The sequence below is a fragment of the Brachycentrus maculatus genome, unplaced genomic scaffold, assembly GCF_059751285.1.
Source record: "Brachycentrus maculatus isolate JH-2025_06_01 unplaced genomic scaffold, ASM5975128v1 h1tg000137l, whole genome shotgun sequence".
NCBI lineage: Eukaryota > Metazoa > Arthropoda > Insecta > Trichoptera > Brachycentridae > Brachycentrus > Brachycentrus maculatus.
The window spans coordinates 351982-365670 of NW_028280890.1; the positions used below are offsets into that span (position 1 = coordinate 351982).

The 13689-nt window shown below is 34.7% G+C and overlaps 1 protein-coding gene across 4 annotated transcripts; it reads left to right on the forward strand.

Annotated features, from left to right (window-relative positions):
• The first annotated feature begins 1147 nt into the window (after nucleotides 1-1147).
• LOC148309189 (uncharacterized) lies at nucleotides 1148-12338 on the forward strand. Of its 4 annotated transcripts, none has more exons than XM_088260523.1 (8): nucleotides 1148-1361; nucleotides 3786-3993; nucleotides 4461-4622; nucleotides 6643-6824; nucleotides 7515-7633; nucleotides 8213-8838; nucleotides 10268-10579; nucleotides 11498-12338. In XM_088260523.1, exons 2-8 carry the CDS (start codon nucleotides 3813-3815, stop codon nucleotides 11635-11637), a joined length of 1722 nt encoding a protein of 573 aa, XP_088116649.1. In that variant the 5' UTR covers nucleotides 1148-1361; nucleotides 3786-3812; the 3' UTR covers nucleotides 11638-12338. The 4 variants fall into 4 exon arrangements, with proteins under 4 accessions (XP_088116649.1, XP_088116650.1, XP_088116648.1 ...); XM_088260524.1 differs by having other exon boundaries at nucleotides 8213-8496; XM_088260522.1 differs by having other exon boundaries at nucleotides 1148-1234.
• Nucleotides 12339-13689: the final 1351 nt, after the last annotated feature.

A 13689-nucleotide genomic window follows, 5' to 3' on the forward strand; every position in this document is an offset into this window, starting at 1 on the left:
TTCCGCGTGATAGTATTGAGAAAAATAAAGAATAATGAAATCCAAATGAATATTTAGACGAAACCCATACAGCAGTTTTAATACATAAGGTTCCTTTTTGTTTTGATTCATTTTTGGGGAAACATTTCGGTATTTTTAATATTTTAAGCTAAAAAAAAAGGACCGTGCAGCATCGTTTGCGTGATAGAAGTGAGAAAATTAAAAAAATAACAGAGATTTATAATGAGAATCAAAGAGAGAGAGAGAAAAAGCATTTCTAAAAAAGACTAGAATACTAAATTTGGTGATTAATAATCCGTTTATTCAATATGTATACTGTCATTGATTGGCACTTTAATTGGTTTTACTGATATGGTTTGTAATATATGTCCTTATGAACTTAAATATGAGATAAATGTTCGTAATTCGGTGTTTTCGAGATAACGAGAAAAAATTGCATCTATTCCGGATTTTGTTGTCGATTCTTTGGGTTTGTTATTTATGTACAGACCAAATTTTTCGAAAAGAAAGTTAATTACTTTTAAGACCTATAAAGTCCTTTCCTTCATTCTTATTCATTATTTCTTTGATTTTGCTAACCACTGTAGGTGTAAGTATGAGGGCTACACTCCAAGAAGAACAATAAGAAGATACTTCTTTTTGTTGACTGCGCGTACTGTTACACTTGTTACTACTCCTGTGGCTGTCTTGGTTTTTCTTCACTCTCACGTAACGAAATGTACTTAATAATCGTGACCTGTCATTGAAATTTCACTGTCAATCTCATATCTCATCGAATCGCCACTATAAAAGTGTCAGGTTGTGGTCCCGTGGTAAGTGTCGCGGACTCTTGAGTCAGAGTTCGAAACTACTCTACCACAATTTGATCCCTACTTTTGATAATAAGCGGCTTAGGTTCACAGAAATAGAATGAAAGTATTTTTGTAAATAATAAAATCACTCATTTTTCTCTTTTTTAAAAAGAAAAGAAAGAAGTATCTTTTCAAAAAATTAAATATATTTTTTAAAGATTTCTTGCATTCGGAATTCCGAAATTGATAAGGAAAACGTCAGGAAAAGCAATTTAATATTGCTGTTGGTATCACTGTTTCGAGAATCTTCGGGAAGGTTGTATGCTGAGCTTTATTGATCGTTTTCCCCGGAGCCCAGTTTTCGCGATGTCATCTCGTCATTAGACTGCATTACGTGTTTTGGTTCTGTTGTGTCCACCAGTTGCGCCATACGGTGAAATAATGTGAGTATATATTTGTTGATTCTCTCCAAGCCGTTATCAATTCGTTTAGTTTGTTCGTCGAGGTTCCATCTGCATTGATTTTAATAGTTTATTCTGTTGGTCCTTTACTTTTTGCGTCTTAGTCGCGGTAAGTATTTTCCTTCTATATGAAGAATAATATTAATTAATAATATAACCAAATATTAGCTTTATTGTCTGATATTCTACGACCTTGTGAAGATTATAATGATTACCTCTTGGACAAAACATGTTTGAGGTCGTGTTTCCTCGCAGTTTAATTGCGAATGGATGTTAGTTTGCAAAATCTCAAGTCGCCATATTGAAATATGTATTTACATTACAATATGTTTGTATACTCCTTCCAAAGCCGATGCTAAAATCTGATTTTAAAGTTCCCTTTAAAATAAACAAAAATATTCATGGTATTTCTTTAAAACAAATCTGGACTCTGCTTTTTCGCTTCACAGGGCGTTGTCACTCATCGATCGAGATTTTTTTTTCTTCATATGGAATAAAAATATTCTCTTTTGATCGCTTTTGATGAGTTTTTGTTTGCATTCGCATTGGATGGTCGAGTTGGCACAGTCAGCAGACGTTTGCATATATTTATTCAATACATATTTGTCATTTTCCATTTACATAGTGATGAAATTATGGCGCAATAATGCCGGTATGTCGCAACAGGTCAAACTGAACATTTATTGATTAACGTTAACGATGTTATTAGTTGTGTGATTTCATTGGTAGGTAGAGAGGATAGAATGTCGCATTACTGTTTTCCAGAATTTTTCCGCATATCGGACAATAATTAAAAAGCTGTTTTTTTCTGAATTTGTTGCTTGACTCAGGATCAATACAAATGAGGGTGTTGTGACGCAACAGGCGCTACACAGCTGCGCATTTATGGTGAAACAATTTCCCTTATGGACGGCAGCTGCTGCCAATCTGTCCCATTTAACGACAGTATAGCCTTTTTTTGTTTTCCAACAGTGTACCTACCATCAAAATTCTTAATTATAATTATTATTAAGGGAATTATACTTTTATTTTATTTGGATTTGAGTTTTTCTATTGGGCAGGAAAAGAACAAAGAACAGTAGACAAAGTTTAATGGAAGATTTTCATAACATTTATTGCTCATTCATCGTGAAATAGTGTCTGAACTATCATCTTCAACCAGATACAAATTATCCTGCGAATATTCGCTTGCATTTTCATTAGCTCTAATGTCCAGGTATCTAAATTTAGGATATAATTTCAAAAGTTAGCCATATTGGTTTTGGTCAAATTTTCACATTGATCCTGGTTTTTGTTTTAAATTCCTCATCCATCTTCTTAGGTTGCAGTACAAGTTTCAGTTGAATAATGGCAAGGAATTATGGAAAATGAAAAAAAATTATAAGAGAAAATAAAATCATGAGATTCTGACAAAATAGCCATTTTAAAAACGCTAAAAAAATATATGTATGAAATAACTTTTTGTAGATACTGTTCTCGTTGTGTGTAGCATTCATACACTGCTCATGTTTATACTCACTTTGAGACAAGTGAATAAGTATGAGTCAAAGGGACTAAAGGCGAGTTCTCACAAATTATGCATTGCAACATTTTTAGTGTGTCCAAATACTAGTTCACAATTTTTTAAACCATTTTTTGACATCTCAACATAGATGAAGAAGAATATGGATGTCTGGGTATTTACAGGGCTTATGACCTGTCGAAGGCTGGCTAAGTGATCACTCTACACACATTCATCATTCATAGATGAAGATAAATATGGAAGTCTGGGTATTTACAGGGCTTATGACCTGTCATATACTGGTCAAGTGATCACTTTGCACACATTCAACATTCACCAATTTTACCCATGGTTGACAACCACACTACTGAAAATTTTGGAACTTCTAGATATATTGATTAATCTCTTGATACAGTACATTGAGTTCACAACAGCCATCTATGTTAGATTGAGGAAAACTTTTATTAAAATTTAAGTAAAAGTTGTTTTATTTGATAAAAATACCCTACAGTTTTTTTGTACTCTGTAATCCGAATGCTCCACTAGTCCGAACAGGAGGTACATTTTCAGCATTCGGATTTTAGAGGTCCTGCTGTACTAACCCTGTTACTAATAAATAAATTATATTTTATAATTTATATTTGAAGCAATAACTTTGTGATTTTTCTTTTTATAACTAATGTATAACTTTTGCAACAGAGAACTTAAATAAGATTACTTAGAAATATTAGAAATAAAAAAAAACAATTAATAATAATTTTAAACTAATAAATACACAAGTGATAGATTTTTCTAGAAGTCTGTTATTAAATATGTTTCCAATCACTCAACATCCCTGATACCTTTTGACTGTGACAGCTAATATACACAAAAAATAAAGCCACTTGGGATCTACCCAAGCTCTTTTGCTTAGCGTTTTAGTATTAAGAAGCGGTTAGCCTCGAAACCGGTAGACATTATGATTAAGTTATAATAATTATAGTGGTTATAAAACAAAGTTGTATTTTAATTATAAATTATATTTTCTTTCAGAACTCAGAACTCAAGAAATCGAGAAAAATGCAGCCCGAACAGAGCGTTTCGTTCAAGGTGTTCCTCATCACGCCCGATGGAGGCGATTCCGAAGTCAGGAGATTTGGGATTGACAGGAGCGCCGTGACCAGCTTCGAATATCTTAAAGCGAAGCTGTACTCCGTGTTCCCGGTGATGAATAATGGGCCCTTTACGGTTTCCTGGAAAGGTATATATTTTTAAAGATATTGGAGTAGTAATGTAAACTATGGATGAATGAGTATGAAATGAATTACCTCTCCTTGTAAAAAATGCACCTTCTTAAATACCTTTTAAGAAACATCTGAGACATTACTACCTATCATTAGAATCCTAACTGTCCATCAAACCTCCTCCCTTAGTTTTTCCCTCTACCTCTTTCCCTAAACTCCCTTTTACCTTTCCCTTCCTTATTATCATCAATTTGTAATTAATGTTTTTTTAAATGTTAAAGTACTTACTATCTACCCTCTGATTGCAAACAGCTATACATATATGGTATCAAAAGTACTTGGCATATGGCGAGCTGTAATTACACTCCTTATCATTCATCGTTCACTTTGTGTGTATCATATTACCACACCACAAAGTTACCAATGCTTTTAAAATACAATATATCAATAAATTACATTCTAAAATATGTGGTTATTCCCTTAGATAACGAAGGAGATGAAATCATGATTTCCAGCGATGAAGAGTTGCTCTTGGCTCTTTCGAACACTCCGGATGACTTGAAGAAGTTGTATGTGAAGAAGCTGAACAAGACTACTGCTGCTGATGCAGCGCACGTTTTGTTCGGTGCCGCTACGTGCGGCCGAAGTAAGTTTCTTTGTTTTTTTTTTATGTATTCTCCGTATTTTATTGTTGTATCATTTCATGCTTACGCGGGCGCTATTTGCGACTTCTTCTTCAAACCCTTATCCGCACCCGATGGTGCATAGGGCACTGCATCATATAAACGTAGTGTTATCTTGACCGTTAACACATGAAGGAAAGGCAATCAGCCCTGCGCTTCAGGTACAGTCTGGGGTAATATTGAATAAATATTAGAGCGAAAAATCACTTTTATTTATTTGACACCCCCCCCTCCCCTAGGAATCGAACCGGGGACCTCCAGTATGGTAGCTGAGCGTGCTGACCATTACACTACTGAGCCAGACTTTGTGACAGTGCACGTAAAATATTTATATTTGTTTTCCGAATAGCTCAGGTACTTAGGGATATTTGAGTTGTTAGGAGTTCTCTTAACTCGATGCAAAGTATTCTTAACTGGCCATCCCGCAAACTGAATCACTCGCTTATGGTTTCCGAGATATCTACTCGAGTGAGTGTGGATACGTTTGAATTCTTCCGCTGAATTTGTGATATTCTTTAAACTTCATTGTAATGGGAAAAATTAGTTCCTGATGAATACCAACGGCTTAGGCTATTTTACAGAACTGATTTGCGAATGGTGATGCTGATTGCCATTTAAACCATTTTGTACCTTCAGATTTAGCGAGACATGTTTCAGGAAAGATATTTTCCTTTTGTTATAATCATACATTAAAAAAAATATATTTTTCTAAATTTAATTCATCATTTATTATATGTATTAACTTAAGTAAAATTTTGCAATCTACAGAAATAGTTAAACATGAAATGTTTCGGTGTCGACATGTTTTTGTTTTTACTTTGGGTACTTATCACGAATGCGCTGATACATTGTACCAGCTGAGTCAGACCAGAATTATGCTAAAAATAAATCGGAGCACAATGGAACAATGGAATTCCAACATAAATAATAATGATAACTAAAATCTAATGACTTAGGTGTTTTTCCACTGTGTGATAAAAATTCACGCAGTATATAATATCTTTTTGTAGAATATTATTTCTATACTATGCAAATAACCTATCCAATTGAGGTCACACTACCGATACATTACACATTGATGATTCATAAGCATGTATTTGCATATTTCTGGCATCTAGAACATCATTTGTTTACAAATATGTGACATTATTTCTTTGAATGCAACTTGTTTTAACGTGTAACTTAATTATCAACCAAAATATTAGTCTTCTTCTTTTTATAGATCCTCAGGATCTGTTGCTCTTGGCATGTTGACTGCCAGGTATCTCTCCACCTTTTTGGAGGTCTGCCTTTATTAAGTAGAGGTCTCCTTCAGAGTTTCCTTGAAGGGATATCTTTCATCATGATATCTTTCATCTTACACATGCTTCGGATATCAGTGTTTCTTATGCGGTCTTGCAACGTGTTTCTGGTTATAGATCGGAGAGTTTTCATCTCAGAGATTCGAAGTCGAGATTTTGTTCTAGAAGTATCTGCTCATGCCTCAATTCCATCAGTGTTTATTGGTTGAACACATGTTATGTATATTTTTTACTTTCCATTCTCATGTGTTTGTTCCTCCGCACTCAATTTCCGAGGCATCCGGATATAGCTGCAGCCTTCTTGATTTGTTTTATAGTCTTGCCACAGAGATTACCGATGCAACTAACGTCAACTCCAAGATACTTAAATTCCATCACCTGTTCAACGGCTCTGTTATTTACAGCTAATTTGCATCTTACTGGACTCCTGGATATGGTCATGCTTTTAGTTTTGTCAATATATATCACGTTGTACTTTTCCCATGTCAAGTGGAACTTGAAAATAGATTCTGCTATTATGACGGCATCATCAACGTAGCAGACATTCCTGATTCTTTTCCCGCGCAGTTGGTAGCCCAGGTTCACGTTGGCAACCAAAATCTAATTTAATGAATGATAAACACAGTAAATGGACAATATTCTAGATATGTATAATTGAATACATAAATTGATGTTTTTACAGAGCGCACTTTTGATAACAACGCTGAGCATGTGGGAGTAGTGTGCGATGGCTGCGAAGGGCCCGTCATCGGGTATCGTTACAAGTGCTTTTCGTGCATTGATTTCGATCTGTGCTCCACGTGTGAAGAGAAGAAAATGCACTCGCAGCATTTCATGATTCGCATTCCTTCGCCCATTTCGTCTGTAAGTTTTCTATTTTATAAATGTATAATTAATAAACCAGCTTCATACAGTACTTAAATATCTATAAAACAACCCATATTTTAAAATGGCTATTTGTAAAAATTAAATATATAACATTTTTGACTTTATCTGAAAAATAGTGGAAAATGCAGATTTTTGACTTTGGCATTGGCACAATGATATATTGTGAGGATATGATGAAAACATTTTTTGTTATTAATTATGTAAAAATGAAATCATTCTTTTAAGTTAAGAAGAGAGTTTTAAATTGAATGGTGGAGTAATATTTTCTCTAGGACATGTCCTTACAACATTCTGAATATTAATTCTCGGTCAAAAGTAATTTGGTACTCTATGGTCAGTAAATAAAAGAGGTAAATCAAATTACCAACTATTTTCATTCTTTCATTCCTTACAAAATAAAAAGAGTGTTTTGAGATAATAATGCATTAAGTGTTTTATAATGCAGTTGTGTTGTATACACTACCACCATGATAAACAGTAAATGAAATGTGCTTCCTTTTTCTTTTAGTATTTCGCCATTGCACCACCATACATACCATATTGTATTTTACACATAAAAAAAGACTATAATTAAATTGACATGTGAAAATATTTTCACACGTTTTTTATGTAACCTTGTGTTTTTGGTTTATTTTTATATTGATGAGCATATTTTGATGATTTTAGTCGAAACTGCCCAAGATCTTTCCATCTAAGATGCGCAGGATTGTTGTGAATGGACCCCACGTAGTTTTGGAGAAGAACGAAGGACCAGAATGTCCTCACAAGAAACATCGCCGCGACAGGTAAGATCTTTTTTGTTAGCTAGTGTTAATTATAAAATAAATATATACATACTGGTGATATTGTCAAAAAAAAGTCTTAATTCTAATGGATCAATTTTCCCGAATTCCTCCCAGTATTTACTCTATCGGTAATACTGATCTATCCTAGTAAAAAAGCAACTTGAAATTATTTTACAAAAAATGACATAATAAAAAATACCACATCATACTTTGGATCAAGCATGTCAAGCTCGCGGCCAGTATTTAAAAAAAAATAATTATATAAAATCATGACCAAAACCTTTACTTACTTTACATGTAATTATTATTATAGTACAATATTTAAACTCATTCAATTTAAATTCATTTTGTCGGAAAAAAATATATAAAATCGTGGTTTTCAACTCCTGCCTTGTGTATGTAACACAGAATTTTGTCTAGCCTCACACCAGTCTGATGATTTCGGTTATGACAAAACCCGGTTGCTGGTCAAATAAAATTAATGTGGAAAAAATTACATAGTTATTTTATTCTATAAAATGCAGCTCCACCAAGAAATGTCAGTACAAAACTTAAAACTTATTATTTTCCAATCTGCAGGCACCACGGAGGTAAAGGCCACCACGGGGGACGGCACGAGGCGAGGCACGAGGCGAAGCACGAGGCAAAGCACGAGGGCCAGCAGCGAATGGGAAAAGATTTTGCCAACTGGATGTCAAAAATGACTGGTTATATCAACGGATTCTCCAACCTGGCCGGAAGTTTCGATATCGAGTTGCCGAATGGCGCCGCCGGCGCTTCCGCTACTGCGCCCCCGACCACCCCGTCCGAGCCCCAAGCTTCCGCTAGCGCCGCAAATGCGAACGAAGCTAAGCCTCAAAATGGTAATATCCCTAGCCCATCCGACATGTATAACCGTCACGTTATGTTCGTGAACGGCTTCGGCAATAGGGTCGCTCATATTCTAGACCCTTTCGGGGCAACCATCGATATCAATCTCAGGGCTAGGCCTCAATCGAAGGCCGAGTGCTGTGCCCACGATGAAAAAGTAGTTCCTGAAGATGTTGCAACAGAGTATACCCCGACAGCTGATGAGTTACGTCCTCCCACCATTGACGTTGACGCTGAGGATGACTCGTCCTCCTCTGATGACTCGGATGCGAGTGTGTCTGAGAATGTGAAGCCCGAGGGATGGACACTTTTGAATACTGACGAACCTGTAAAAGGTTAGTTTTTGTCTAGAGCCAACTACATTTTAATATCTGGAAACCATCATTTCAGAATACACTAATAGATCTTTATACGCACTATTGCGCACGCTAATTTTCCAATTAAATTAGAAAATAATGCCTTTACATTTTCATTCTAACTTACAGTTTGTCCGACCTCTATACGGTAGAATCGTAGCGTTAATTTTGTCCATCACAATCGGGACAATAATTTTGTCCATCACAAATCTGACTAAAGCGACTTCAGTATCATTTTGTTAATTGCTGTATGCACAGTATTTTTTAATTAATTTAAACCTTTGGTTACCAAAATCTGATATATCGGCTTTCGGTACTCTAGAGAGAAATATCGGATCCGTCAGATCGGACATCATGATTTATAAAAGTGTCAGATACATTTTGGACAGTATGTTAGGAATTCCTTCAGGTTTGTGCAAAGAAATTTGATTCATATTTTTTTTTCTTCAATAAGTTATACATTAGATATTGAGAATTAAATGATCATTTATATCTTACAATGAGTTGTAATATTACACAAATTTATGTTTAAAAAACTTAAAACAAAAAAAACAAAGTACATTAAACCATTTCCGTGTAAAATAAGATAACTGTACGTGTAACTTAAAAAAATAAAAATGACTCAAACCCCTACTTTATTTCTTTCAACATCGGATGTCGTCGATTAGGTGGGAAAGTCGATAAATTGTTGAATTATGTGCGCAACGAAAAAGGAGGTGGACATTAAGTGCATTAAGGCAGCATTTACTCCTTAGTCAATTTTTTTTACAACGTTGCATACATTTAGTTAACCTGGAGAGATATTTTTGTCTCACCGAATATCAAATTTAAAAGCAGATTTATTTTAATAATGGAAATGTTTATAAATTATCGAACATCTTTTATTTTTGAATTATTTATGTTTAAATTGCGGTATTTCTAGCATAGTAATCCCAAAAGTCCTGGTAGCCAAAGGGGTAAACTAACAAGCTCAAATAAATATGCATGTAGTAAGATCAAAATGTTTGATACATCAAAAATATTTTGAATAATAAAATAATTGATCATTTTCCTTATACTTTTCAATTGATTGCACGATATGGGTTTTTCCATATTGTAGGAAATGTTTCTAAGACATTTGTATTTTTTGACTTTGAATTGAATTGAAATTATGGGGGAGCAAAAATTTTGTAGTACTATTCAAATTATGGTAATATTCAAAGTACATATTTTGAATTAAAGAGCTTTTACTATACAGTGGCACCTCTCACAACAAGCATAATTCGATCCAGAATCTTACTCGTTAACTGAATCATTTTTTGTTTTGACTAGCGCAGAAGTCCCGGCTCACAAGTGAATGTCTATTTAAATATGACAGTAGAATATAACCGTAATTGGAATTCAAAAATATATGTATATTTTATTTTAGAAAACAATCAGAGCGGCGCACCCATGCCGCCCCGCAATATTGCTTTTGACATGGAACAGATGACGCGTGAATTCAACAAGCAGCTGGAGCTGCAGGCTCGCGCTATGAAGAACGAAGTTATGGCTGCATCGTCCGCCAATGTGGCTAGTGGTAATACCTACGCCGGAATCTACCCTCTGATTTCGGAGATGATTGCCAGGCCTTCTGCTCCTATTCAGAATGATCCTTCCCCGGCTCCGATGGAAGTTGTTGCCGAAGCCCCCAAACAGCCAACCCCACCGGCTGCCCCAGTTTCTTCCGTCAGACCTACGGGTAAGTCGATTCTAAAACCATAATCAAAGTAAACACGGCCCTTTTTATGTAAAACTCCCCTTAAATTTTTTGAATAACCATTAAAACAACTCGCTTTCTGAGGTTATATTTGATTTATTCTTCTTGTAACTCTTAGTTGCACTTGATGCCGCATAGGTCTAAAGGTTTTTTTTCCATTTGAAAAATATTTAGTATATTTAAAAAAATAATTAAACAATACCTTTTCTTCAAAATCCAAAAACAACACTTTCTGACATGTAGCAGGTAAATATTAAGTTAAAAATATGCCTCTTTTGCTGGGAAATAGTACATTTTCTGGGCATTCTAAAAACATGCACAACTAAAAATTGACAATTTTTGATTTATGACGTTCTTGAAAGGAGCGAATGAATTGTCACAAAATTGATTTTTAACAATCAAATTCAACTTGGTAGACTCGAAAAATCAGTGTTTGATTTAACATTTAATATGTAAACTAAAATTCATTTTATTTTTTGACTTCTCATCAAAAATGAAGAATATGGAAGTCTGGGCATTTACATTCACCAATTCTACCCATTATTGACAATCACACTACTCAAATTCTTGGAAGTTCTATATATATGAACCAATTTAGAAACCTTGTTCTTGAATCACTAGAACTTCACTAGAGACATCTATTGGTGAGATATAAAGAAGCTTTTTATTAAGCAGAAACTCTTATATTAAAAACTCTAATGAAGTTCTAGTGATTCAAGAACAAGGTTTCTAAATTGGTTCATATAGCCCCGTGAATGCCCAGACCTTCATATTCTTCTTCATCTTTAATGACATGTCAAAAGATAATATGAAAATAACACCTGTAATTGGAGATAATCCAGATTGTGTGAACAAGTATTTGGACTCGCTCAAAATGTTGTAAAATTCATTTGGTTTCAGCTCCCCGTATCGCTGAAGCCTTTGACAGGATGCTGAGCATGGGTTTCAAGGATGACAACGGTAGGCTGGCCAGGCTCTTGGAAGCCAAGGACGGGAACATCAGTGCCGTCTTGGATATCCTGACCCAAAACATCCCTTGAACGAAGCGCTTGCTGGCAGCATTGGATATTCTCACCCACTGCGCTTACTAATAATCATATAGAATATATTCCAGTTTTATTCCTTCAACTTGTAGCGGCATACTTCATGCCCGTAGTCTTGGCCATGTCACCAAACCAATTGACATTTACTTAATATGTTATTGTAGCATTGCATGCCAAATATGTATACTTACTCATACATGATAAAATATTCCAAAACGTATTTGTCATTCAAATGTATACTTACTCATACATAATAAAATATTCCAAAACGTGTTTGTCATTTTCTGTTATGGGTTCATTCTATTTCATTTTATTTAGATGTTAATGAAGCATTCTATTTAAATACCTAAAAAAAATATATGCAGAGGATATGGAAATGTTCCGGCCTGAAACACCTTTTTCTAACTACTATACAATATTTTTATAAAGATTATATATTTATACCCATGTTTTTATTCCTATAACTTAAGAATAATACCTTTGTTTGTGTTGTATTTTTGGTTATGAAACCAAACCCTTTTGCATTTTGACCATTTATTTACCTGTTTTGTAATCAAAAGAACCAATTTTACTTTTAACATTCGTTCCTCTCAAATTCTGTGTTATTATTTTACTTTGATAATTTTGTATTTTTGTTATTTAATTTTGGAGTTGGTATTATTACTTATTCCTACAAAATAAAATTATTATGTTATACATATATCTAGCATTTTCTTCTTTAAGTTCCCGCAAAAGTCTTTTAATCACATCCCATTTTTATTTATTGAATCTTCTTCTTCAAATCCACTCCCCAGTGGTGCATAGGACACTGCATCATATAAACACAGTGTTATCTCGATCGCTAACACACGAAGGAAAGGTGATCAGCCCTCCGCTTCAGGTACCAGTCCAGGGTAATTGTATTGAATAAGTATTAAAGTGAAAAAATCACTTATATTTATTTGCCCCCCCTCCCTGGGAATCTAACCTGGGGCCTCCAGAACGGTAGTCGAGCGTGCTGACCATTGCACTACGGAGGCGGATGGATTTATTGAATACCTACAGTAATATATACTGTAAAAGGATACAGAAAATAATGGATAAAATATGCTAAGCTAAATTAACCCTTCACTGCATAGTGTATCAAATTTTTTACATACCCAAAAGTTAGTGTTAAAACGTTCTTTAAAAATATAAGCAACCATTCTTTGTTGTTACTGATTAGATTCATAACTCACGTATATAGTTCACAATTTAGCCAAAAGACGCGCTATGAACGCCAAAATAATAACTTCACTTGTCTTTCGGAGACAAACTGTCAATGAAGTCATGCAGTAAAGGGTTAAATAAAGGCATTTCCATTATGAATGGGGTGGGACCCTTCATCTGATTGAAGTTGCCCCAAAGGACCAACCGATCGGCGATCAATAGTTACCCTGAGAACTCTTGGAGATCCAAAAAACTGACCATATGTCCCAACACACCGTCCCATCATCATACAGAGACCTGAGGTACCCACAGAGGCCCTGGATGCTGATCCATTATTGCCCTAAGTCAACTTATTAGCCAAAGAGCCAAATACAGTGAAACCTCTATCTATCGTTCCTCAAATAATCGTTTTCCCGGATGTGTCGTTTATTTCTTCTACCCGAATGCATTTCATACAAAAATAGATCGCATTTATCGTTTCTCTATCACCATTTTACCGCATTCATCGTTAGAATTACGCTGCATATTTGATATATTTTGGCTGTTTTTTTTACATTCTCCTCAATGTTACATTCGATGACAATATTCCATCGTTTGGGATAGAAACTATTAAAAGCCTGTGTGACGCAAGGTTGATAGATGCAGCAGGAGAGGTCAATATTGATAAAGAGGAGCTGCTGCCTGTACCTTTATTTTCAGAACCATGCACACTCTTTGAAAGATTGAAAACTTTCTTCTACGCACAATGCCGAAAAAAAATATATTTGCAAAGATGAAAACATACTGTTGACTTACGGAAATAAAACAGTAAAAAAAACACATGCTGATCACAGATTATTTCAAATAAAAAATAAACTTTAA

Coding starts and splice junctions, on each gene's coding strand:
- LOC148309189 (XM_088260523.1), top strand. CDS start 3,813: ATGCAGCCCGAACAGAGCGTTTCGTTCAAGGTGTTCCTCATCACGCCC. Junction 3,994..4,460: donor CTTTACGGTTTCCTGGAAAG/GTATATATTTTT, acceptor TTATTCCCTTAG/ATAACGAAGGAGATGAAATC. Junction 7,634..8,212: donor AAGAAACATCGCCGCGACAG/GTAAGATCTTTT, acceptor TCCAATCTGCAG/GCACCACGGAGGTAAAGGCC.